General features: G+C 51.8%; 1 protein-coding gene across 5 annotated transcripts in view; it reads right to left on the bottom strand.

Moving 5' to 3' along the window:
- Nucleotides 1–26,780, bottom strand: part of tbc1d19 (TBC1 domain family, member 19) — a 172,811-nt gene that overhangs the window by 35,585 nt on the left and 110,446 nt on the right. For 4 of the 5 annotated variants that reach the window (XM_072496530.1, XM_072496531.1, XM_072496534.1 and 1 more), the window contains 3 exons: nt 17,092–17,166; nt 7,285–7,455; nt 4,564–4,626 (listed from right to left, as the gene is read on the bottom strand). In XM_072496530.1, coding sequence (XP_072352631.1) covers nt 4,564–4,626; nt 7,285–7,455; nt 17,092–17,166 — 309 coding nt within the window. The remainder of the gene's footprint in view (nt 1–4,563; nt 4,627–7,284; nt 7,456–17,091; nt 17,167–26,780) is intronic. The other variant, XM_072496533.1, reaches the window with a different exon arrangement.

Genomic DNA, 26,780 nt, shown 5'->3' with positions numbered 1-26,780 from the left:
AGGTGTAGAGGAACAAATTTGCAAGGAAATTAGAGAGAGAGGGGCAAAAAATTATAGAGTACTTAAAATTGGGATTTGAATTATCCAAATATAGACTGGAATCATTGTAGTGTAAAGTGCAGAGGGACAAGAGTCCCTACAGTGGATTCAGGAAACATTTTCAGCAGTCATGGCTAGGCCTGGTGCTTGGAAATGAGGCATCCCAAGTAGATTGAGTGCCTTAGGAGAAAATAATCATTGTATCATAAAGTTTAGGTTGACCATGGAAAAAGACTACGGGCGCGATCCACCGACCACGTTGCGCTCTCCCTTGATCGCGGTGCAGCCGGTGAATGCCGGGAACTTGTGAACTTCCCAACAGTCTTCATGGCTCGAGGGATTCACCCAAGTCCCATGAGGTGCCCGAATATGAAACACACTCACAAGGGGCGTAACCAAACGGTGCGTGCCAAAGCCGGTTTTAGATTGGCTTTGGAAAACTTACCCGGTATCCACCGGCAACGCGGAATCCACCGGCCTCCTCAGCGAGGCCGCAGTCGGGCGCTGTTCAGCACTAGTCTACACAAAGAAATTCTAAGTGTGGGCTAAACCGGTGAAAAATTCCCCAGGGCCCAACGAAGTGACTAAGGGCACGATTCTCCCCAAAACTTTCTAAGTTAATTTGTGGCGGGTTTTTCAGGGAGTTTCCCACCAGCTCTGCCGGCGAGTTCCCCAATGCTATTCAATGACACTTAATCACCTTTTTGGGCCCTGGGCAGTTTCTCACCGGTTTAGCCCTCACTTAGAATTTTTTTGAGCTCTGCGGAGCTGAAGTCAGAAGGGCTGGATCCTCCGCAGCCCAACGCCATAATCACGGCCAGCGCTGGGGCGGAGAATCCAGTTTGACGCCGTAATCAAGCCCACCGTCAGTCCGGTGATTCTCTGGGCACCAAAAATCAGCGCCACTGCGGAGTACGCCGCATGGCCGCGGACCCATTGCCAGAGGCCCGTTCAGCAAACCTCCTCTCCCGACCGGCCGAGTTCCCAACGGCGTGGAACTAACCACCTATTGCTGGTCGGAATGCTCGTGTGGCGGCTGCAGAACGCCCTGGATGTGGCGGGGAGATCAGAAACCAGGGTGGGCCTTATATGATGCCGTCGATTAAAGGTGCGGGGTTTGAGGCTCGGGCGTACAGCCGATCGGGGGGTTTATTTTTTTTGTCTGGCTCCACAGTCCGAGTCCGCCATGGAGCACGGCCCGGCCGCTGGCGTCCGCATGCACGGCCTCTGACCCGGAAGTGCGGGGGCCCGTATCTGCAGCAAAAGCTGCGAGTTTCACTCCGGGTCCCTGCTAGCCCCTTGCAGGGCTACGAATTCGTTTAAATTTTTTCAAGGAATTTAAGGAGTAAAACTCCACCGTTTTTACGCTGGCGTGGGGACATAGTCTCATTTTGGGAGAATCCAGCACATAGATTTCATTTTGAAAGGGTGCCCCGATCTCCACGTGAGCTTGTGGGTCCCCCCGCCACACACGGACACTACCCCACACCCCACAAGTGAGAACTTCCTACTATGGGGTCTCTGGGGGTTCCCCTTCTTCAGGCTCCCACAAGCCCCCTTACAGCTACCCTTCCATTCCAGGACCCCCACCGTCACTCTCCCCCCACCAACCTCCCGGACGCCCTGCACTCTCCCACCCTTCAAACTCCCCCCTGCACCCTCACTTCATGGGCATGGCCCCCCTCAGCCCCCGACCCTTGGCAGTGCCATCCTGGCACTCGGGCACTCTTGCACTGCCACCCTGGAAGTGTTCCTGCCAGCTTGGCAGTCATCCGGGCACCTTGGCAGTGTCAGGATGGCAGTGCCAAGGTGCCAACTGGGCAGAGCCAAGGTGCCCACGTTCTGGGGAGGGCAAGGGAGCCACCCTGCGCTTACCCTGAAAACCCAGGGGTCTCTGATGGCCCAGGAGACCCTCCAGGTGCCATTCTGCCTGGTCCACATTTGCTGGACAGCTGGTTCTTGATGCAGAGTGAGGTCAACAGCACGTGTTCAATTCCCACACCGGCTGAGGTTATTCATGAAGCCTTCTCAACTTTGCCGCTCGCCTGAGGTGTGGTGATCCTCAGGTTAAATCACTGCCAGCCAGCTCTCCCCTCAAAAGAGAAAGTAGCCTATGGTCATTGGGACTACGGTGACTTTACTTTTACTTACCATTGAAAACCAAGTTGAATAGTTCAGAAGTTAGGTAAAGAAGCAAATAAGAAAAGCAAAGAGGGAATATCAAAATAAACCGGCAGCTAACATAAAAGAAATTCCAAAGTATTTTTTTAGTTTTTCTAATTAAGGGTCAAGTTAGCGTGGCCAATCCACCTAACCCTGCACATCGTTGGGTTCTGGGGGTGACACCCCACAGACACAGAGTGAATGTGGAAACTCCATACAGACAGTGACTCGGGGCCGGGATCGAACCCGGGTTCTCGGTGCCGTGAGATAGCACTGCTAACCACTGCGCCAAACTGCCGCCCCAGGAATTCCAGAGTCTTCTATGGGTAAATAAATAAAAAGCAGATGTTAAAAGGAGGAGTAGGGCCAACTAAAGACCAGAAATGAAATTTACATAGGAGGCAGAATCTGGACATTGTTGAGGTATTAAATGAATACTTTGCAACTGTCTTCACCAGGATGGAAGCTACTACCCAGACCATGGTAAAAGAGGGGGTAATTCTGAAAACTGAAAGTGCTTAAAATTGAAAAAGATGAGATATTGGATAAGTTATCTGTATTTAAAGTTGATAAGGAACCAGGGCTGGTTGAGAAACACACAAGGATACTGAGGGAAGTGAGAGTGGAAATTGCAGAGGCGCTGGCCATAATGTTTGGAGTCCTTCTTAGGCTCAGGGTGGTCCTGGGGGATTGGAAAATTGCAAACATTCCATCTTTGTTCAAAAATAGATGCAAAGATAAGCAAAACAACTACAAGCCAATCAGTTTAGCATCAGTGGTGGGGAAACTTCTAGAAACAATAATTCAAGACACAATTAATAGTCACATGGACAAATACGGATTAATTAAGAAAAGCCAGCATGGATTTCGTAAGGTAAAACATGTTTAAATAAATCTCTGGAAATGTTTGAAGAGGTAAAAGAAGTAGGGCGAGGGTGATACTGTTGGTGTGGTCTACACGGACTTCCAAATTACTTTTGAGACATTGCCACACAATAGACATGTGGCAAAGTTACAGCTCATTTAATAAAAGGGACAGTAGCAACATGGATATAGAATTAGTTGAGCAACTGGAAACAAATAGTGGTTAATGGATGTTTCCTGTGCTGATGGAAGGTTTGTAGTGAAGTTCCCCAGGAGTCAGTGTTGGGGTCCTTGCTTTCTCAGATACATATTAATGACCTTGGGTGTACTGGGCATGAATTCAAAATTTGCGGATGGTAAAAAACTTGGCAGCATTGTGAACTGTGAGGAGGATAGAGTAGAAATTCAAAAGGGCATAGACAAGTTGGTGGAATGGGAAGGTTGGTGGAGATGAAGTTCAATGCGAAGAAATATGAAGTGATTCATATTAGTACAATGAACATGGCAACAATTTAAAGTTTAGGATATAACTCTAAAGTGGGTGCAGGGGCAGAGGGACCTGGGTGTATATGTGCATAAGTCACTGAAGGTGGTAGGGCAGGTTGGGAGAATGGTTAATAAAGCATACAGTATCCTGAGCTTTATTAATAGGGTTAGAGTACAAGAGCAAAGAAGTTATGTTGAAGTTGTATAAGTCACTAGTTCAGCCTCAGCTAGAGTATTGCGTGCACTCTAGATGCTGCACTTTAGGAAGGATGTGAAGGCATTATACAGGGTACAGAAAAGATTCTCAAGAATGGTTCCAAGGATGAGGAACTTCAGTTATGAAGATAGGTTGAGAATTTAGGACTGCTTTCTTTCGAGAAAAATGGCTGAGAGGTGATTTGATAGCAGTATCCAAAATCATAAGGGTTGTGGACAGAGTAGACAGGGGGAAACTGCTCCCACTCATGAAAGGATATAGAACACAAGGCCACAGATTTAAAGTAATTAGTAAAAGAGCAAAACGTGATATGACAAAAAACCTTTTCACGCAGAGAGTGGTTAGAGTCTAGAATGCTTTTTCTGAGCGTGGTGGACGCAGGTTCAATTGAAGCATTTAAAAAGGAATTAAGACTGTTATCTGATAAGGAAGAATGTGTCAGGTTACAGGGGGAATAGCATTATGAGTTGCTCACTCAGAGCAGACACAATGGGCCAAATGGCCTCCTCCTGCGCTGTAACAATTCTGTGACTGGAATCCAATCAGCTGACCGTCTCACTATAAATGCTGTACTATAAATGCCACAAAACTTTAATAAAAACATATTCTTGAAAGATTAATACAAAAAGCTTATGGAAAGAGCCGAGACATTAAAAGTCAGCACTTAATTTTTCTTATTTGTATTTCACAATTTCTCAAAACTTCACATAAAAATTTCCTCTAAAGAGAACTGCAATCATTAAGCATCCCAATTCTTTGTAAATATTGACTGCACCATAAAAGTTTTAACTGACCTGATACAAATAATCTTCAAAAACAAAATAGTAGTCATCATTGCTCGCCGTTAGCTTCACATCCTGGTAGAAAAAAAAATCATCATCAAATAATAAAACCGTTCCACGATTTTTTTTCAATTGGTCTAGATGTGTTATTTGTTTGGGGGGTGAGAGACAGAGAATGAAGTTACACTGCCATTAAGGTGAGAAATGTCCATACCAAGAAAGGGAATTTTTGGCATCAAACACATACACGTTGACTGACCGGGATGAGATGCAGTATTAAACTCCCATTCCTCTGCATCAGCATTACACTTTAAACTCATCCAAAACAAAGTATCCTGCAACAACAATAGAAAATACTGGACAATTGCAGCAGGTCTAACAGCATCTGTGGAGAGAGAAGGGAGCTAACGTTTTGAGTCTGGATGACTCTGTAGAACCCGAGGGGCAAGAAACACTCATGGGACACACGGTAGGATACAAAGAAAGAGACTTATTTGGATACACTACTAATCTCCCATGCCCCAAAGGGTCACCCTCCCTGACCTGCACCCAGGTGGTGTTTTTATACTATAGAGCCTTTCCTGTTAAGGGAGAAGCTCCACCCCCAGTTACTGGGGAGTTTGTACTCTTTATGGGTTAATGGGAATGGGATAGTGCACACTCCCTTACTTCCCAGGGGTCATAACAGACTCATTGGGCACGATCTTCCGGCCTCATTACGCTCGCGCTCAAGCGTAACGAGGCCGGTGAATATCGGGAGAGGCCAAAACCGGGAACCGCATCAAGCGCCTAACAGTTTGCGAAGCAACCGGCCCGCTCCCAGTGGCGAATTCAGAATCTTGCCGTATCATGGCGAGAAACCAATTATCACCACTTAAGGCCCATTTCCTTGCAATTAACGAGAGCCACGCATTATACAATGCCCTCCAGTCATTCACCGGCCTCTCCAGCAAGTGCTCACCCTGGCGCCGACTAGTACTCCTTTTTAAAAACGTGAACCTGATGGAGGGGCTTCTATGGCGAGCCGAGGAGGGGAGTAGCAATCTTTGCTCACAGGCAAAGAGACCAGGGGTGCTGGCTTTGCCACCCCAGTGCCCGGCGGGGGGTGGGGGACCCCCAGCTGGGGTAGGACGTCATGGGAGGGGGGGGCAAAAGCTCGCGGCACCACCATGCCAACCCCTAGATCCCAGGCCCAAACCGGCGGCAACCCTTGTCCCTGCCTGTCTGCCCCGTCAATTACCCATAACCCTCACCGACTGCAGAAGCCTCTGGCTGCGCAGCTGAAGGCTATCGCTAATAGGAAATTAGTAATTGTGGTTAAATGAGCACTTGACACATGCCAAGTGGGTTCCCATGGGTAGGCGGGCCATGTAGCATTTGGGAGTCATTGCCCAGCATTCCAACCAAACATTGGTGCTTGGACACTGAGTGGGGGTCAGCACCACGCCTGCAGCAGCCAACATCCGAACAGTCAGTGGATGAGGCACAGCTCCCAGGACAGGACCAGGGCCAGAGCGTGTGTTAATGCCACGAGGAGGGGGGGGGGTCACCTGGAGAGACATCCTGCATCGCGAAAGAAAGTGACAGAGGCATCATAATATTTATGCAAAGAGTTGTTTAATGAGTTTTACAACACCCCATTCCCGATAGTGCCCCCCCCCCTCCCTGCCCACTACCTAACTCCTACCCCGGTGCCCTCAGTGACCCTCAATGTGCTTGGACCTGCTAGATCTACCACTGCATCTTGGTGTTTCCCCAGGATGCACCTCTGAGACGGGGCAGCCAGCTGCTTACCTCATCCCGTGGCCTTCGATGCCCCTGGCGGGCGTCCCCTGGAGGCTCTGGGGCCGGAAGGCCCCGGCTCACTTGTCAGCAGCACATACACAGCCATGCTGCCCTGTCCAGTGCGCTGGCCCCGCGACACGGCCTCATCAGAGGGGTGGAACTGGGGAGAGCTGGTGCCCACCCTCGCCAACCCATGGGAAGGGCCCAGGTTGGCACTCAGCGCCCCCTCCTCCCAGTCGGTGCCCATATGGCCCTGGGGTTCACCTTGGGGCGGAGGGGAAGCTGGTTCGAGCCTCAACTGCCCCTGCATCATTTGGTTCGGCCAGCCCTGGCGGTACCCATGGCCCGCACCATCGTGTTGACACCCTCAGCGATGCCGCTCAGTGACTGGGGCACATTCTCCAGTGATCGGAGCATGCTCTGCAGTGCCTCAGCAATACACACCTGCGGCTGGGCCAAGCTTTGCAGCTACTCGGCCATTCCATTTGAGAGCGGGACACGTCCATCAAGATCGGCCTGGTACTGGGTGACATCCCCCAGTGCGGCAGACATACTGCTGAGACTCTCAGCCATGGCCGTCACCGACTGACAACGCCTTGGACATCTTCACTCATGGTGCCGACGTCATGCACTAGGCTCTCTACTGCGGTCGTCACCCTGGCAGTGTTGGCCTCGGTTCCACTCATTGCCTGCGTCATCTCCTGCGCCCAAAGCCTGTGGGACTTCTCCAATTGGCCATGGATCTGCTCGAGTGATGCTAACATATCTCCCTCTGAACGTCCCAGCCACTCCCTAACATCTCCATCAGCTCCAAGAAACTCTGCGCCAGGGGCACAGCACCAGGCTGGGGCCCAGCTGGGTCCTGGGATCCAGCAGCCCTCCAACTCCTGTCTCGCCTGGAGGTTCCTGCCTCCACCAAATGTACATAAGTAGCAGTGTGGTGCTCACCAGATCGTATCCAGAAGTCTGTCCACTAACATGTCCCACTGAGGTGTGTGTATCTGTGCTGGTGGAGGATGGGGATGACTTGGTGGCATCCTCGGAGCTCTCCTCCGAGGTGTTCTCCTCGGAGTCAGGATGAGGCCACCCGAGATGGGCTGTCGCCATCGGTTGGAGGACCTGCGGGAGAATGGACATGTGGTCAGTGGGAGGGATGGGTCAATCAGTAAGGCAATCACTACTCACGTTTGACAGGTCCTCCAGCTGGAGCCTGGTGGCCCCTCACCTCTACGACATCCGCCAGCCTCCTCATTGGTGACCACCCTGTCCTTGGCCAAACCGCACACCTCCTGGGCCCGCTTCTCGTAGGAGGAGAGGACTCTCAAGTCCGGCACCACACCACCAGTCTGGGTCCTCTCCTGGCGATTATGGGAGAGCTTTTCCTGTGGGGAAACAGAGAGAGCATTGTTAGTCACACGCGTGGTTCACAGTTGTGGGGTGGGAGATGTGAAGGGAGGGTTGGGTTGGGGGGGTGAAGGGAATGCTGAAGGGCGAGGGGGATGGAGGGAGGGTTGGGGGTCACCTGGGAGGATGTTTCCTTGGGGGGTGGGTCTTCAGTGTTTACTCACTCTGGCTGCCCGATGTAGGTCATTGACCTTCTTCCGACACTGGAGGCCAGTCCTCCTGGTCACAATGCCTGAGCTGATTGCTGCCACCACCGCATCCCAGGCAGCACTGGCTGCCTTGTGACTCACTCTCCGGGATCCTCGGGGGAACAGGACATCCCTCCAGGCCTCCACCGCATCCAGGAGGCTCCCCAGGTCAGCATCCTCGAATCTTGGGGCCGGTCTCTTCAGCGCAATTGTTATGAGCTGGCTTCAGTTGGCTGAGCAAGTGCTGCTTCAGTGCTGCTCGAACTAGTTAGCGAGGGGCTGGCGGACGGGGTGCCGGCGAGCCGGCATTCGGGCGGGAAGCCCGGGAGGCCTCGTTAAATGGGCCAATTAATGTTGGATAGTGTTGCTGGCCTCACCGAGCTGAGCGCCGGGAAACACGCAGCAATCCCGGCTTGCTACAGCACTTGGAAATTTTTCCATAAGATCACGTCCCTTGTCAAAGTATCCTGCTGTTTTCTTCTCTGAATGAATTCCTAATGTAGGTCCAGAATTTCGCTCCCAGGTGGGCTGCATAGAATCCACGGGGGGGATTTAACTAAATGTGAACAAAGTCCCACAATGAGCGCATTTAGCGACGCGGTTCCCAGCACTCGCAGCACCAAGAACACAACACTATAAAACGGCACCCAGGTTAGATAGAGGGCCTCAGCGGGGAATGCACAGCCGAGGCCGCACATAGCCCCATTTTGTGCACTGAAGTGCTCTGCTCGGCGGAACTCCTCAGTGTAGCAAGAGATAGGGATGACAATTTTTCAATGGTGTCCATTCACTGGTGCCCCCAAAGCAGCCACCGTACCCCCCTCCCCCCAAAGCCTCAACCCACTGTGGGAGGGTCTCCTGGGACCCCCTACACACCCCTGGCCTTATGGCCACCACACAAAAAATGACAGCTTGGCACCGCCAACCTGGTACCCTGGCAATACCCTAGTGTCTCGCTTTAATATGCAGATTTGCCTAAAAGTGGACCGGCCTTAAATGGGCGGGATTTACATCGAAATGCCTCGCGAGATTGCATTAGATCTCGCGATCTAGGTCTCATGGCTTCTATCGGCTTTGCTGCACTGCAGTGCGCTGCTTTTCGGGCACAAGGTGGGTGTTCAATCGTGCCTTATAACTGTGAGAACCTGGCATTTTAAAAATAGCCTCCCAAGTTTCTGATTATCATTTGGGGCGGGTGGGGGTGCTGAATTAGAATTTCAGCCTGCCACTCTGGAATGAATGCGTAGGCTGCTGTGAATGGGGACAGACTAGGCAAAACCAAATAACTGGAGGTACATGGAGGGAGTGAGAGGTGGGGGTCTAAGGCTGTCAGAATTGATGCAGCGATTTAAATTAGGAATGCTCTCAAGAAGCCAAAATTAGATCAGCGCAAATATCTTCACGGGTCATGGGACAGGAGATGATTACAGAGATAGAGAGGGGGAAGATCATGCAGTAATTTGAAAACAAGGATGAGAATTTAAAAATCAAGAGGTTGATTGACTGGAAGAAAATGTAGGTCAGCAAGTGCAAAGGTGAAAGGTCAACAGGATTTGATGCAAAGACATGAGACAGCATAGGTTTGTTAAGCTCAAGTTTATGGAGGATAGAATGTTGGAGTCAGGACGCATGTTGGAATAGTCAAGCTTAGACGTAACAAGGCAAGAATACGGGTTTCAGCAGCAGATGAGCTGAGATGGGCAAAACTAAGTGATGAAAATAGGTGGTCTTACTGACGACACAGCTTATGCAAGGTCAAATATGACAGCAAGGTTGTGAACAATCTAATTTAGTCTCAGATGGTTGCCAGGGAGAGGGATGAAGTTGGTAGCTAGGGACTAAGTTGGAAGTCAGGAAGCGGTGGCATAGTGCTATTGTCGTAATGGCAGTTGTATTGTCAATAGACGAGTAATCCAGAGACCCAGGACAGATGGTGAAATTTGAATTGACTAAAAATCTGGGGCGAAATTCTCCGTTATCGGCGGAAAGTCCGCCGATCGGCGCAAATCCGACTTGCGTCACGTCGGAAAAATGGGTCGAAAGTCTCCGGCCCAAAATGGGCTAGCAGCAACGTAACGGGATCCGCGCTTGCGCAGTGGTTCACGCCGTGCAGCGTCATACGCGCCGCACGGCATGACGGCTCATAAGGCCGCGCTGCTCCCCCCCCACCCGACCGGAACAGCCGACTGGATGGCTGGCCGCCGCTCAGCCCCGAGGTTCGAGTCACGGGATGTGGAGGCGCTCCTGGACGCGGTGGAGCAGAGGAGGGACGCCCTGTATCCCGGGCACGGCCGCAGAGTTGCCCCACGCCACAGCCGGCGTCTGTGGAGGGAAGTGGCAGAGGCCGTCACCGCTGCGGCCCTGACACCACGGACAGGCACCCAGTGCCACAAGAAGGTGAACGGCCTCGTCAGAGCAGGCAGGGTGAGCCTCCCCATATCCCCCCTCCCCCATATCCCCCCTCCCCCATATCCCCCCTTCCCCCATATCCCCCCCTCCTCCATATCCCCCCTTCCCCATATCCCCCCTCCCCCATATCCCCCCTGCCCCATATCCCCCCCTCCCCCATATCCCCCCCTCCCCCATATCCCCCCTTCCCCCATATCCCCCCTCCCCCATATCCCCCCTCCCCCATATCCCCAAGTGAATCCAGCCCTAACCTTAACCTCTGCAATGCACGCGCAACCGATGGCGTGCATTCATATACCTGCCTAACAGTGTTGCCTTTTACCCCTGCCCCCCCCCCCCCCCACAGGATAAGCGCGCACACAACAATAGGGAGCATGTGAGGACTGGAGGAGGCCCCGCTGATGAGAGGCCACTGACCGAACACGAGGAAAGGGCCCTGGAACTGGCTGGCGGACCTGACGACCGGGAGGTTGCTGATGCAGCGGTCGGGGGCGTAGTAGCAAGTGAGCCACCGACAGCCCGTCCCCATATCCCCCCTCCCCTATATCCCCCTCCCCCATATCACCTGATCACTGCCTGATGTCTAACCATGCATGCTTCATTGTGTATCGCAGGACCAAACGTCCAGGCACCCATCCCCGCAGATGCAGACCACCCGCAGGATGCCCCTCGGAGGCCACGGGAGACGGAGAGACACGAACCCTCCAGCATGCGACGCCCGCAGGATGCCCCTCGGAGGCCACGGGAGACGGAGAGACCCGGACCCTCCAGCATGCGACGCCCGCAGGATGCCCCTCGCACACCACAGGAGACGGAGAGAGCCGCACCCTCCAGCATGCGACGCCCGCAGGATGCCCCTCGCACACCACGGGAGACGGAGAGACCCGGACCCTCCAGCATGCGACGCCCGCAGGATGCCCCTCGCACACCACAGGAGACGGAGAGACCCGCACCCTCCAGAATGCGACGCCCGCAGGATGCCCCTCAGAGGCCACGGGAGACGGAGAGACCTGGAGCAACAGGGAGACGACACTCCCGTCACGTGCGGGAGCGACCACCCAGCGACGAGGGAGGCAGCCACAGGCCCCCGTCACATCCGAGCCGGGACACCACTACCCGGGACACCACTACCCGGGACACCACTACCCGGGACACCACTACCCGGGACACCACTACCCGGGACAGCACTGCCCAGGACACCCCTACCCGGGACAGCACTACCCAGGAAGACGAAATACCGGACAGTGACTCCGAGTGGATGGGTGGAGACGAACCCCCACGCCAAAGTGCCATGGAGTCAGAGTGGGACGAAGAGCACGACACAACGCCACTGCTGTCACCAACACCCTCCACCATCGCAGAAACACTCACCTCGGTTGGGCACTTTAGTGATGAGGCGTCTGGTACACTCACTGGTGCGCACAACACAGCCGTCCCGGTACAGCAGGTGGAGGTAGGAGCAGCAGAGGGGCCGGGTGGTCGGAGGGCAGCCCAGCCCAAGCGAACATCTGCCGCCCAGATGGATCCCGGGTTCCTGGAGTTACCATTCCCACACATAGATCCAATGCAACCACCGACCCGGAGACGAGCGAAGAGGGTGACGGGCGGCTTGCGGCGGCTGCAGTCGCAGGTGGAGGAGTTCACCCGCGTCCAGGAGCTGGGAGTGGTGCCGTTCATGCGTGCCACCCAAGCTGACACCGCACGGGTGGCGTCCGCGGTGGAGGCAATGGGTGCGACGGTGTCAGACATGGGGAACGGTTTGCGAGGCCTGGGGCTTTCCGTGCAGGCGGCGTCTGTGGCCCAGGAAATGGCTGCCCTCTCACAGGAGGCCATGAGCCAGTGCCAGCGCCAGATGGCAGAGGCGCTCAATGCCATAGGCCAATCTCTGCAGGCCATGGCCCAGTCTCAGCAGGCCATGGCCCAGTCTCTGCAGGCCATCGCTGAGGGCATCGGCGCCAGTGGCCATGTGCGAGCCGGCGTCGCACTGTCACAGACAGGGTTTGCCAACCCCCTGGGCTCCATGGCTGCAAACCTGCAGACCCCTGCCGATACCAGCACGGGCCTCCAGGACTGGCAGCGCCAGATGTCGGGGGGGGCGTCGGATGGCCAGTCCGTTCGCATCCCCCACCCATGTAGAGGCCTGGGGACCATCGGGCACCCCGAGGGAGGAGGAGGTGGTGTGGTCCGTCCCGGCTCCCCCTGTAGGGGAGGTCCCGGTACACCGCGACACACTCCCCCCCCTTCCGTCCCAGGTGCATCGGGTGGGCAACGGGCATGACAGGCTGGCAGCTCGCCATCCCAGTCGCCAGGGCCGCAGCCTGGCCCATCTAGGCCAGGACGCACCAGGAAACGGCCGCCAAAGGGATCCAGTGTCAGAGGGCAGGAATCACAGGAGTCCACCTCCAGTTCTGCTGTACCGTCTGGGGAACCACGTCGACGTAGTCAAAGGACCCGTAAGGACAAACAATTAGACACTGAGTAAGTTGGCACGGGTGCAGGGCACAGATGAGTTTTAGGGGCTAGGGCACGTGCATGAACTCCTTTGGTTATTAAAGTCAATGTTACACCTACAGAAGCTGCCTTTGTGCTCTGTCCAAAGCGTGCGGGGGTGTCATGTACGTTGAGCGCAAGTGTGTGTGTGAGGGGTGGTCTTACCTCAGCCCCAGGTGAGTCTGCCCCCTTCCCCCTTGGCCGCCATCAACATCCCCCGGGCAGAGGACGGGACCGTGCGCTGCAGTGTCACAGCCGCATGCAGGGATGGTCCGGGTGGATGGTGGTACTGTGGCCATTGGTCAGACATAGTCCAACGATGTAGAGCCAGGAGCTCACCGCAGGGCGGGTTGTTATCATCCTCCATGGCCTGCAATAGACACGCGTCCACCCGCAACTGTGTGAGCCCGGCCCGTTGTGCCGCAGGTGGATCGGCAATGGGGGGGGGGTGGTGTGCATGCGGGTGGGGTGGGTGGGGTTGGGGAGGGGGGTGAGGGTGCTGGGTGGGTGGATGGGTGGGGGGTGTGGGTGGTCGGCTGTTGCCATGGTGTGCGGTCTGTGGCCATACTACCCGATTCCCACGCCCATCTAGTCAGTGAAGCGGGCGGCTATCAGTCTGTCCCGTGCCCGCTGGGCCAGCCGGTAACGGTGGACAGCCACCCGCCTGTGTCTACCCCGTCTGCCCTGACCATTACCCCCATCCCCCTCATCTGGGGAGGACTGCGCCTCTTCCTGCTGCTCCTCCAGTCCGCCCTCCTCTGCCTGCGGCACATCGCCCCTCTGCTGGGCTATGTTGTGCAGGACGCAGCACACCACAATGATGCGGCTGACCCTATCTGACCGATACTGGAGGGCACCCCCGGAGAGGTCCAGGCACCTGAAACGCATCTTCAGTACGCCAAAGCACCTCTTTATCTCTCCCCTTGTCGCTACATGGGCATCATTGTAGCGGTTCTCCGCCTCATTGCGTGGCCTCCGTATAGGCGTCATCAGCCACGATCGCAATGGGTAGCCCCTGTCGCCCAGCAACCAGCCCCTCAGCCGGGGATGGCGTCCCTCGTACATGCTGGGGATGGATGACCGCGACAACACGTATGAGTCGTGTACACTGCCTGGGTAACGGGCGCAGACGTGCAGGATCAGCATGCGGTGGTCGCAGACCACCTGTATGTTCATCAAATAGGTCCCCTTCCTATTGGTGAACACGGCCCTGTTATCTGCAGGTGGCCGCACGGCGACGTGCATCCCATCGATCGCGCCCTGGACCATGGGGAACCCGGCCATGGCAGAGAAGCCCACGGCCCGGGCATCTTGGCTGGCCCGGTCCACGGGGAAGCGGATGTAGCGATGCGTCATGGCATATAGGGCATCTGTCACTGCCCGGATGCATTGATGTCTGCGATATGCCGGACAGGTCCCCACTCGGTGCCTGGAATGACCCCGTTGCATAAAGGTTCAGGGCCACCGTAACCTTGACGGACACGGGGAGAGGGTGTCCCCCGCCAGTGCCACGCGGTGACAGGTGTGCCAGCAGGTGGCAGATGTGTGCCACGGTTTCCCGCCTCATCCGGAGTCTCCTCCTGCATTCCCGGTCCGTGAGGTCCTGGTATGACTGCCGGGGCCAGTACACACGGGGCGCCCTCGGGTGCCTCCGTTGCCGTGGGGCCGCGACGTCCTCCTCCCCCTCTCGGTCAGGTGTCCCTCCAGCCTGGGGGCTGCCGCCTGTCCCTCTGCGGCAGCCTGCTCCGCCTCTCTGGCACGCTCCTCCTCCTCCTCATCCAGGGCAACATACACATGAGCGCCTGCCGCCAATGCGGCCAACATCACTGGATGATCGGAAAACATGACGGCCTGGTTGGGGGGGGGGGGGAATGACGACATGTCATCATTGCCCATATCCCCTCCCCTCCTCCCCCCAGCCAGGTGGCATGGACCGCATGGGTCCAACTGTTGGAGGCTGGCACCTGGCCAGGTGGACACTTGCCCTCGCATCCCCCTCCCCGGCACGGACCCCCCCCCCCCAACCTCCGCCCCGGCATGGACCCCCCATCCCCCTCCCTGGCACGGACCCCCCCCCCCCCAACCTCCACCCCGGCACGGACCCCCCCCCCCCCCAACCTCCACCCCGGCACGGACCCCCCATCCCCCTCCCCGGCACGGACCCCCCCCAACCTCCACCCCGGCACGGACCCCCCCCCCCCAACCTCCACCCCGGCACGGACCCCCCATCCCCCTCCCCGGCACGGACCACCCCCCCCCCCAACCTCCACCCCGGCACAGACCCCCTCCCGGCACTCCCCCGGAGCCCAGCCTACTCTAACCACTCCCCCCCCCCCCCCCACACACACACACACACACACACACACACACAACCCGAGACACACCTCTCCTCACGCATTCAGACTGCGGCCACGCCATCGCCTGCCCAGAGCCAACCCCCCAGGCCGTCACTCACCTCCACGCTGGTCGGCGTGAACCTGGAGCACAGGGTCACGCCGATGAAAAGGAGGTTTAATTTACGTCGACGTGAACGGTCATCATGTCGACGGGACTTCGGCCCATCCAGAAGGGAGAATATCGGCAGCCCGAAAATCGGCTGCCTTGCGCAGACCCGTGCCATTCTCCGACGGCAGCAGCGACATTAACGCCCCGCCGACTTTTCTCCCTTCGGAGACTTCGGCAACCGGCGGGGGCGGGATTCACGACGGCCAACGGCCATTCTCCGACCCTCTGGGGGGTCGGAGAATGACGCCCCTGGAATTGAAAATCTAATGATAAACCATTGTCAATTGTTGTAAAAATCCATCTGGTTCATTAATGTCATTTAGGGAAGGAAATCTGCTGTCCTTATCTGGCCTGGACTACATGTAACTTCAGATCAACACTAATGTGATTTAACTCTTAAATGCCCTCTGAAATGGCCCAGCAAGCCACTCGGCTCAAGGGCAATTAGGGGAGGAAAATAAATGCTGAACCAGCGACACTCACATCCTGTGATAGAAAAAACATAATAGCTGCGGTATTGCCAATATTTCATTGGATAAAATTTCTCTTCACCCTGTATCGGATGTTGGCAAGCAGTCTGATAATTTAGCAACAATGGAAGTCAAAAGCAGTAGTGATGATCATAGAATCATAGAACCCTTACATTCAGCCCATTGAGTCCACGCCAACCCTCCAAATAAGCACCCTACCTCGGCCCACACCCCCATGCATGGCCAATCTACCGAACCTGCACATCTTTGGACTGTGAGAGGAAACTGGAGCACCTGGAGGAAACCCACGGAGGTACGGGGAGAATGTGCAAACTCCACATCGACAGTCGTCATATCTGAAAACTGATGTTGTGTGTTTGGATGATGTCATCGAGGGATAGTGTGTACATGAAATTAAGAAGCGACCAAGGATCAATTTTGGAGAAGAAAGGGAAGTTGCAGAGGAGGTGTAGTTTGCACGGTGGTGGGGGTCAAAGGTTAGTGTTTTGAGGACAGGGCAGCAGTTTTAAAGGACAGAGCTCACATCCAAAGAGAGAGAATCGTTAAAAATATTGGCGAATATGGGGACAAGAAAGGTAAGTTGTACAGTGGGAGTAGGGTCAGGACAGGGTAAGTTTTAGAGGGAGTTTAGTATACTGGGCTAGTGGACGGGAAGGGAAACAGCACAGGCAGCTGATTGTCAATCTTAGTGACAAAGAAGCCCATGAGCTGCTCACACTTGTTACTTGAATTGAGGGTGGAAAAGACACCCTGAATCCTCAGGGTTCTATCAGACAGTCAAGATGACAGTCACCCAAACATACTGTAAGATTCTCAACCACCTCTTTCCTGCCTGATAGGAGGATACATAATATGAGCAGCAGATACTTTTTTAATTCGTTCATGGGATGTGTGCGTCACAGGCGGAGCCAGCATTTATTGCCCATCCCGAATTGCCCTTGAGGGGTCAGTTAAGAGTCAACCACATTACTGTGGGTCTGGTGTCACATGTAGGCCAGACCAGGTAAGGACGGCAGATTTCCTTCCCTAAAGGACATTAGTGAACCAGATGAGTTTTTACAACAATTGACAATGGTTTCATGGTCATCATTTGATTTTATTTCCAGATTTTTTATTGAGTTCATATTTCACCATCTGCAATGGTGGGATTTGAACCTGGGTCCCCAGAACATTACTCTGGGGGTCTCTGGTTTACTAGTCCAGTGACAATACCACTATGCCATCGCCTCACGTATGGAACACAGTGACTGCACACCCATGTTTCATACCTTGTAGATGAGGTTGTCAACTAAAAGATCATGTTGAATCACATTCGATTTCAACTGTTCATAATATAAAGAATCCTGTAAATACAGAAAAAAAATCAGTCAATACCTCAGTCATTAAACACGTGGAAACCTTCCTTATATAAAGTACAAAACACCTTGTATATATTATAGAAACTGGACAGATGGCTCCTAACAAAGATCTACTCAATTCTTTTTTTGACCAGCTGTGCTCTTTGGGTAATTCTTGCTGTGAAGAACAGTACTGGAACATCACTCTCCAGGGGTTTGGCACAATGGCTGTATTTATAATAAACAAGGAAATCAAAATAAATCACGGTGTGTAAAGAACAATTTTCATTCTGTCGAACTGGTCTATAATGCTTGTTAATATCTGTCAAACTTGCCAAGTGCACACAATTTCTTACACTCTTCTTATACAGTAGGACTTAATCCAGAGGCTGCGGCTGACTGCTCTGAGAATACAGGTTCAAATCGCACCATGGCAGGTGGTGGAATTCAAATTTAATTAATTAAAAGAATTTTAAAATTAAAATCTAGTCTTCATAATGTTAATCATGAAACCATCGTCAGAAAAACCCACCTTTTCACTAATGTCCTTCAGGGAAGGAAATCTGCCGTCCTTACCAGTTTGGGCCTAAGGGTAATTCCAGACCCACAGCAATGTGATTTAACTCTTAAATGCTCTACGAAATGGCCTAGCAAGCCACTCAATTATATGAAACCACTAAAGAAAAGTCAAAAAGGAATAAAATTGGACAGAATACTGTAGCCATCTGGGATGGCCACTTACAATAAGGAACATGGACGGTCGCAAAGCATAACGGGAAAAATGGACAATGCGAGATTCAGGCAGGCTCAGAGCCTGAATGTATATTTGTGAGCGAAGAAGCCAGACGGTATTGAAACCCCCAACCGATTAGCATTTTGATGGCCCATTTCCGTCAAAGGACTGATACTTGAGCGACCGATACAATCCCAGACATTTCGGCGCCACTCCCTGTACTCAGAAAACGTAAACAACAGGGTCAATGACCGCTTAAGACATGCCCAGCCATCAAGGCACCCACCCCTTTGTTGGCTCAAATCGAATCCAATGATCAAGAATTACCCAATTAGTGGGGTCCAAACTGAAGGACCGCCTAAAAGAGGGCGAAAACCCCCAAGGATAAAGAGAGAGACCACCATGTGTTCAGCTCTCTTGGATCTGGCGCTCCGGCAACATCTCCTTCCAATTGCAGCACCACCAGAAGCAAGTTCAAGTTCAACGCCCGCTACCAGACGGATGTGCCCAGCTGAGCAGCAGTTACTTCTCCAGACCCGATAGACCCAGACTTGAACAACAGCCACTGTTCCTCTGACCTAAGCCGGGTGCCTGAAGTTAAGTCATAGTTGATAGGTGTAGTTTAACTAGTAGTGTCTATGTTGCATGATTAATTGTGTGTGTAAATAAAGTACCCTTGATCTTGAACTAACTAACTGGTGTTTGGCTCTTTGATCGATATCCGGTTGAACCTTGTGGTGGTATCATTTGATACCTGGCGACTCTGAGCAAGACAATATCGATATCCAAAGAAAGAAGGGCAACCTCATTGATTACCATATTAACAGTAGGTAAAAAAGGCAACAGTTATTGGCGACTCTGGTGGGATTCGACCCAGAAGTGACTGTGTCACTCTGAGAGAACCCACAAAACGTTTGAATCAGAAATCCAAATTGGCAAAGAAAAAGAAACCACAAGCGAGACCAGTATCGATCAAACCTCCAAAATTCGGAAGTGTGTAATTTGCATGCATACTAACAACGGATATAAGGTAACCTCGATAGATTTTGTTGCGTGAAACGTTCGGGAGTTGCGTAAACCGTAAAATAGCTTGAGCCGTACCCGTGTTTGCACCACCGCTTTATTCCCCCTTGTCCCAAACTCCCGGTAGAAACAGAAATAATCGCAGGGATGACAATGAAGGCAATGGAACACCTTATGAATCCACAAGAGCCCGAGGTTGCAGCGACCAACAGAGCAGAACAGTGTCCCATATGGGAAGAAAAGATTAGGAAATACCTAAAGGAGAAAGGATGGCCCCTATGGTCGGAATTTTGTGCGAATGAGGAAACAGGTCCTGGTAGCATAGGACAAACTTGGTGGGACAACCTGACCGAGATCCACAAGAAGAATTTGAGTAAAGTTCGTAAGCCGATGGCAATTGTATCCTGCTTGGCACAATTGCGAGGCACAGAGGAGGTCATGAGGACGCTCCATAGACAGCTTGAGGAGAAAGAGAGGAGTAGAGAGGGATTAGCGAGTCTGAGAGATTAAACGAGCAACTCAGAGAGCAGCTAGCAGCGAAGGACAAGGAGATGGCTGATGTCAAGAGGGCACACCCATCTTGTCTCGCCCACCTAAGCAGCTTTCAGATTCAATATGATAAGGCCTACCAAGACACGCAACGTGCGGTTTTGGTAAGAGAGGAAACAGAAAACCAAGGAGAACAGTTGAGAAAACAATGTGAGGATTTAAAGGCAGCCCTACGAGCACTCCACAGTTCCACCACGGTACAGAGGCAGAGTTCGGTGGATCATGCCAAGTGCAGACAGCAAATTGCAAGATTGCAATCACTGCTATCCGTTCAGAATGGGTTCAGAGATACCTTTGGCCCACAGTTAGATCAGGAAGATGGCCCTGATTGGCAGGAACTTAATGAAACGGCCATCGATATGTGAACAAGACAGAAAGTCAGATTAGTGCCCCCCAGGCCCCGAAAAGGAAAGCACACACACCACCGACTGCACAGGCAGCACCCAACCCAATGAATCCCATCACCACGCAGCGTAGAGTAACAACAGAAGACCAACCCGATTTTGTGTACACCACCCCACTAACTATCACCCAGTTAAGAGATGCCCGCGATAAAATTGAGACTTTTCACCCCACGTCAGACCCACACCACTTTTTCGAACAAGTTAGGCAACAGACCGTCATGTACGGTCTGGACGAGCAGGAAGAAGTAAAGCTCATTGTAATGAACCTTGACCCATCGGTTAGTTCAGCCCTTCACGACCCACAAAATGTAGGAGGCGGTAGCCTCCAAGATACGAAAACAGCCATTTTAGATGCCATTAGCTACAATAGAGATCCAGTAGAACTCAACTGGTGTAGTCAGAAAAAGGGAGAGCATCCAACAGCATTTGCTGCACGCCTCTGGATACACTTCACCGCAGTATTCAGTGATTTAGCCCGCGCCCATTTATCTGTAGACAATACGGCCAAATGGACCCGTATCCTAGTCTCCCACGCCACGGAGGCAGGACAAAAGGCATGTGCGAATTACAACCCCTCAGACCCGGCACACAATGAAGTGTGGGTACTGAAGCGATTACCTAGAGCTTGGGAACAGTCCCTACAGAAAAAGACAGACCAGGAAAGAGTAGTGCCAACATGAATCCAGTAAGGGCACATCAAGACCCCGCATGGGTACATTAAGGCAGAAGTAACACACAGCACCCTAAAGTGCAGGGATGCTACAATTGTGGACACGAGGGACATTACGGCCGAGAATGCAATGCCCCCCCCCCCGAACCAGCAACAACACCAACAGTCAAACCCCCCACCCAGGGAACCATACCCAAGGGAGCAATACACCAGAGAGCCTGCTCCACCTTACGTGCCCCAGGGATCATGTTACAACTGTGGGCAGTCAGGACACTTCGCCCGAGATTGCAGGAGACACCCACCACCAGCTAGACTAGCCCCCAGATATGAAAGAGAACACCACCCACAGCAGCTGCAAGGTCCCAGCTGCCCCATGCAAACTGTGAGCGCTTACCCGCCACTTCTCATGGCAGGGACACCTCAGCAATGCCACTTCATTTTTGTTTCTCTTCTCCTTCCTCTCTTCTTCGGTCACACTACACTGACTCCATATGCTAGTTACACCCCAGACCAAATGTGATTTACGGTGTCCTATTCCCTGATGGAACCTGCCCACTTTCTTCTTTAGTTTGTTTTTAATGTTGAATGTTCTCTCTCTTGTGTGACTTTGTTTGTCGATCCCACGAAAATTTCTTGATACAGTTATGATTACTCCTCTGACGCCACATGGCAGTTAAAGGCACAAGTTTTCTGAAAGTCAATAAATATTCAAATTCTTACCGCCCTTGGAAGGTCACTCAAGCAGTGGAGTAACGGCACTTATCCCCGCCCTGCCTGAGGACCCCCTATGTATTTGGTCAGCCAGCTCGGGTAGTGGAGCAACGGCACTGATCACCGCCTACCCGGGGATTCCACCCATTCTTGCCACAACTTTTGTTCACTTTCCGGCGACCCTTCGGTTGCTATCCCCCACCTGCTATTTATATGTTCAAACATTTGGTTGAAACAAATTTGCACTGGACGGAGAAATTGTCCGCCCACCCTGCCCATCAAACACAGGCTGCGAGAGTGCTCGCACTGTGACAGAATTATTTTTTTCGGATGTCTTGTCTCCCATATGGTTGTTTAAAAAAGAAATGAGGGAGTCACATATGGTGACAATTCTAAATGAGAAATTGACGTTAAGGATAAACAGACAGACAAACGAGATATTAAACAACAAGATAATAACAGATATTATGCTTGTACCCCCAGGAAGATACAAATATACCAGAAGACAGAGGAAGATACAGACAAGATGAAGACGAACCTGATGATCTGCATCATGATCGTCGTTGGAGCAATACAGTTGCGCGCGTTACCTGCCCCTACACCCCTCACCACACAAGCCCTAAACATGACCACCCAACACGACACCCCTAGCCCGGACACTACACCACACATAGACACCGCCACTGACACCCCCACGTGGTGTGATAATATCATAAATGGTACTCCCTTTCGTACACAGTAGAAGACCTATTGGTTATAGCTGTACTTTGCAGTGTCATCCAGACGATCAGACTTCTGAAATGGCAAAGGAGAGCCTCCCGCCCTCCAGTACACACACTCAGAGCCCCTTTCCTCGGACTCCAGCAAACCCCACACTCTTTCTGAACTTTTCCTCCCTAATAAATTCCGCGGTTTGTTTTAAATAAAGTTACTTTCTCTGTAAATTGACATTAGTGTTAAGTAGCAATGTGATGCTGCTGTTGGTTATTTTGTATTGTAATATAAGTTCTTTGGTTATTAGATAGCAGCATGAGAGTAGTTTAGTTAAGGACAGTTAGAGGTTCCCCTTTTTGTGTAAAGAAACTGAAATATATGTTTGAATGTTATAGTGTCCCCTTAGAATTTTTAGAGATATGTGTTGTATTAGGGAAAACTTAGGTAAATGTTTCGATCCATAGGACAGAGTAGGATAGAACCTGTCCTTGATTAAGGGTACACGGCATGTCAGAGAACAGGAGAAGATTCAGACGTGTGATCCTTCACGCTTCGCGTTGAGGATCAAGAGGACGGACTGTAGCCATTCCCATTCAGTGGGAATTCCCATTGACAGCGGCAGGATTAGAGAATCCTGCCACCAGCGGGATTCCTGCCAAATGGTGCGCTAGCGCTCACTGCCGAGAAACACGCAGCTTAGGGGGCCAGAGAGTCCCACCTTTGGAAAATCAAAGGGAAACAATGAGATATTGAACAGGGTAGCGATTTGGGTAATGATGACCAAAATGTGGCTGAAAGGAACAGAGCTTACAAAATTAAGTGTGCACTCGCAGAAAAGACCAGAGATTGCAAAAATGATAAAACGCAGAGATGAAAAGCTCTGCATCTGAATGCAAGGAGCATTCGTTACAAAATGGATGAATTGTTAGCACATATAGAAATAAAAATGAATGAACCTGATAGCCATTACATGACAATTACCAAGGATGGGACCTGAATATTGAAGGGTATTTGACATTTTGAAAATCCAGGACACGAGAAAAAAGGGTTGGGGGAGCTCTTTTAATTAACGATGCCATTAGTACACTAGTGACATATCACCTTAGCTTGAAAGAGCAAGATACAGAATCAGTTTAGTTAGAGATAATGTCGGGGCTCTTATTTTACCTTCTAATAAGAGTCGATAGTTCAGTTGATTGGAGGTATCAAAATACGATTTTATTGCTAATTATTCACTTGATTACACTGGTTAAGAACTGAATAAAAACTTTAGAAATTAAATATCAAACGATACATAAACGGGTCAAATTCATGGCAAAAAGCATAAAACATAGAAGCATAAAGAAATCACTTTAAACAAACAAACAGATAGATGATTCAAGAATTCAGGAATGCAGGAACCAGACCTCAACCATGAGGTCCTACGTTTAAGGGAACTCTTATCCCTGGTTCAATCCCTAATTTACTCTCATTGGGTTTTAATTCTCAGTTGAGACCTGCTGCTATGTTCAAATGAATGTATTATTAATCAAACATTGGACATGACTTAAGATTGACTGGTGCCTATCAAGACTAGATCAGCGTCTGGGCAGGACGGTGGCGCAGTGGGTTAGCACTGCGGCCTCACGGCGCAGTGGTCCCAGGTTCGATCCCGGCTCTGGGTCACTGTCTGTGTGGAGTTTGCACATTCTCCCCGTGTTTGCGTGGGTTTCGCCCCTACAACCCAAAAATGTGCAAGCTAGGTGGATTGGCCACACTAAATTGCCCCTTAATTGGAAAAAATGAATTGGGTATTCTAAATTTAAAAAAATTAAATAAAATAAAAAATAACAATTTTTTTTTAAATTAAAAAAAGACTAGATCAGCGTCTGCATGCGCAGTTTTAGGAAAATTTCTCATGCCACAGCTCGACCCGGAGACCTTGATGTAACTGATTAGTTGATACATTCTTATTGATGAATACAGTGGAATACAATAGCTAATTCATCAAGTGAAACATTGACTGAAACAATATCTGGATTCCCGCAGTCTGATTCATTATGTGAAACAATGACTGGATTCTCACAGTCAAGACACCTTTAATAATTTTTACCTCTTTGCTACATGCATTAAATTAGCACCTATAACTATGAATAACTCAATAAATCAATACTCTATCAGATAAGAAATAGGAACAGTAAGAGGTCACGTGTGGGAGTAGTTAAGAGGCCTCCTAACAGTTGTTACATTTTAGGGCAAAAGGGGGCTAGGAAATGAATTAATGGGGTGTATTTAGAACAGTTTCTTAGATCAGTACGTTTGAGACCAACCAGGGAGCAAGCTATTTTAAACCTGGTAATCTGCAATGGGACAGGATTAATCAATAACCTCACACAGCTACAAAGATATGTAGAGGGACAGGTTGTGCTGAGTAAGCAGAGAGGCCGCAGAAGAACCTGGACAGGTTAGGAGAGTGGGCAAAGAAGTGGCAAATGGAATACAATGTAGAAAAGTCTTAGGTTATGCACTTTGGTAAGAAGAATAGAGGCATAGATTATTTTCTAAATGGGAAAAGGTTTGGGAAATCAGAAGCACAAAGGGACTTAGGAGTCTTAGTTCAGGATTCTCTTTTTTTTTTTAAATGTTTTTATTCAAAATTTTTACAAACCACCACAAAAGAAAATATAATGCAAAGAGAACAAAACAATATACCAACAAAAACAACTTAACCCACGAACAAATTAACAAACAAAACAAAACAAGGTGGGGGCATTTGCCCCTTACAAATAAAATGAAATCAACCCACCCACCAGATTGTTGCTGCTGCTGACCTCCATCTAACGTTCCGCGAGGAAGTCAAGGAACGGTTGCCACCGCCTGGAGAACCCCTGCAAGGACCCACGCAAGGCAAACTTCATCTTCTCCAACCTGAGAAAGCCCGCCATGTCACTGACGCAAGCCTCTACGCTTGGGGGCTTCGCGTCACTCCACATTAACAAGAGCCTTCTCCGGGCTACCAAGGAGGCAAAGGCCAGAACTCCGGCCTCTTTCGACTCTTGCACTCACGGATCATCCGATACCCCAAATATCGCTATCCCCCAGTTCGGTTTTACCTGAGTGTCCAAGACCTTGGACATAACCTTTGCAAAGCCTTTCCAAAATTCCGTAAGTGCCTGGCATGTCCAAACATATGGGCATGGTTCGCTGGGCTCCCTGAACATCTCACTCCTGTCCTCTACCCCAAAGAACTTACTCATTCTCGCCCCTGTCATATGCGCCCAGTGCACCACGTTAAACTGAATCAGGCTCAGCCTGGCGCAAGATGAGGAGGAATTGACCCTGCCCAGGGCGTCAGCCCACAGACCCTCATCCAGCTCCTCACCCAGCTCCTCCTCCCACTTGCCCTTCAGCTCCTCCACCGAGGCCTCCTCTGCCTCCTGGTGTATGTCCGATACTTTGCCATCCCCCACCCACACCCCCGAGACCACCCTGTCCTGTATCCTCTGGGCATGTAGCTGCGGGAATTCCCCCACCTGCTTTTTCACAAACGTCCAAACCTGCATGTGCCTAAAAGTGTTCCCCGGGGGCAACCCAAATTTCTCCTCTAGCGCCCTCAGACTGGCAAAAGTCCGATCGATAAACAAGTCACCCATCCTTTTGATTCCCGCCCTGTGCCAGCTTAAGAACCCGCCGTCTATCCTACCTGGAACAAACCTGTGGTTGTTCCATATCGGGGTCCAGACTGAGGCCCCTACACCCCCCTATGCCGTCTCCACTGCCCACAAATCCCCAGGGTCACCGCCACCACCGGGCTCGTGGTATACCGTTTCGGCGGAAGCAGCAACGGTGCCGTCACCAGTGCCCCCAGGCCAGTATCTGTACAGGACGCCGCTCCCAACCGTTTCCACGCCGCCCCCGCTCCCTCCATTACCCATTTCCGAATCATAGACACATTCGCTGCCCAGTAATAGTTGCACAAGTTCGGCAGCGCCAACCCACTCCCCCACCAACTGCGCTCTATAAACAGTCTCTTAACCCGCGGGGTCTTATTTGCCCATACAAATCCCATAATACTCCTATTTACCCGCTTGAAAAAGGACTTGGTTTTGAGAATGGGCAGGCACTGGAAAACGAACAAGAACCTAGGGAGGACCGTCATCTTTACGGACTGCACCCTGCCCGCCAGGGAGATTGGCAGCATGTCCCACCTCCTAAAATCCTCCTCCATCTGATCCACCAGCCGCGCTACATTGAGCTTGTGCAAGACCCCCCAGCTCTTGGCCACCTGGATGCCCAAGTACTGAAAGCTCCTCTCCACCATCTTGAGCAGCAGCTCTCCCAACCTCTTTTCCTGGCCCCTCGCATGCACCACAGAAAGCTCGCTTTTTCCCACATTTAGCTTGTATCCCGAGAAGTCTCCAAAATCTCTAAGTATCCGCATGACCTCCCCCAGCCCCTCCACCGGATCCGCAATATACAGAAGCAGGTCATCCGCATACAGTGAAACACGGTGCTCCTTCCCCTCCCCGAAGCAATCCCCTCCAGTTTCTGGAGTCCCTCAACGCCATGGCCAGCGGCTCAATCGCCAGGGCAAACAGCAGGGGGGACAAGGGGCACCCCTGCCTCGTTCCATAATATAGTCTAAAGTACCCCGACCGCTGCCGGTTCGTCAAAATACTCGCTACCGGGGCCTTATACAACAATTTGACCCACCCTACGATTTCTCTCCCCAAACCCAAATCTGCCTAACACCTCCCACAGGTACTCCCACTCCACCCAGTCAAAGGCTTTCTCCGCGTCCATTGCCGCGACCACTTCTGCGTCCCCACCCTCCGAG

This window comes from Scyliorhinus torazame, chromosome 3 (assembly GCF_047496885.1).
Source record: "Scyliorhinus torazame isolate Kashiwa2021f chromosome 3, sScyTor2.1, whole genome shotgun sequence".
Lineage (NCBI taxonomy): Eukaryota > Metazoa > Chordata > Chondrichthyes > Carcharhiniformes > Scyliorhinidae > Scyliorhinus > Scyliorhinus torazame.
Note: the sequence above shows the minus strand (reverse complement) of the source record. Positions and strands in the feature narration are given on the sequence as shown.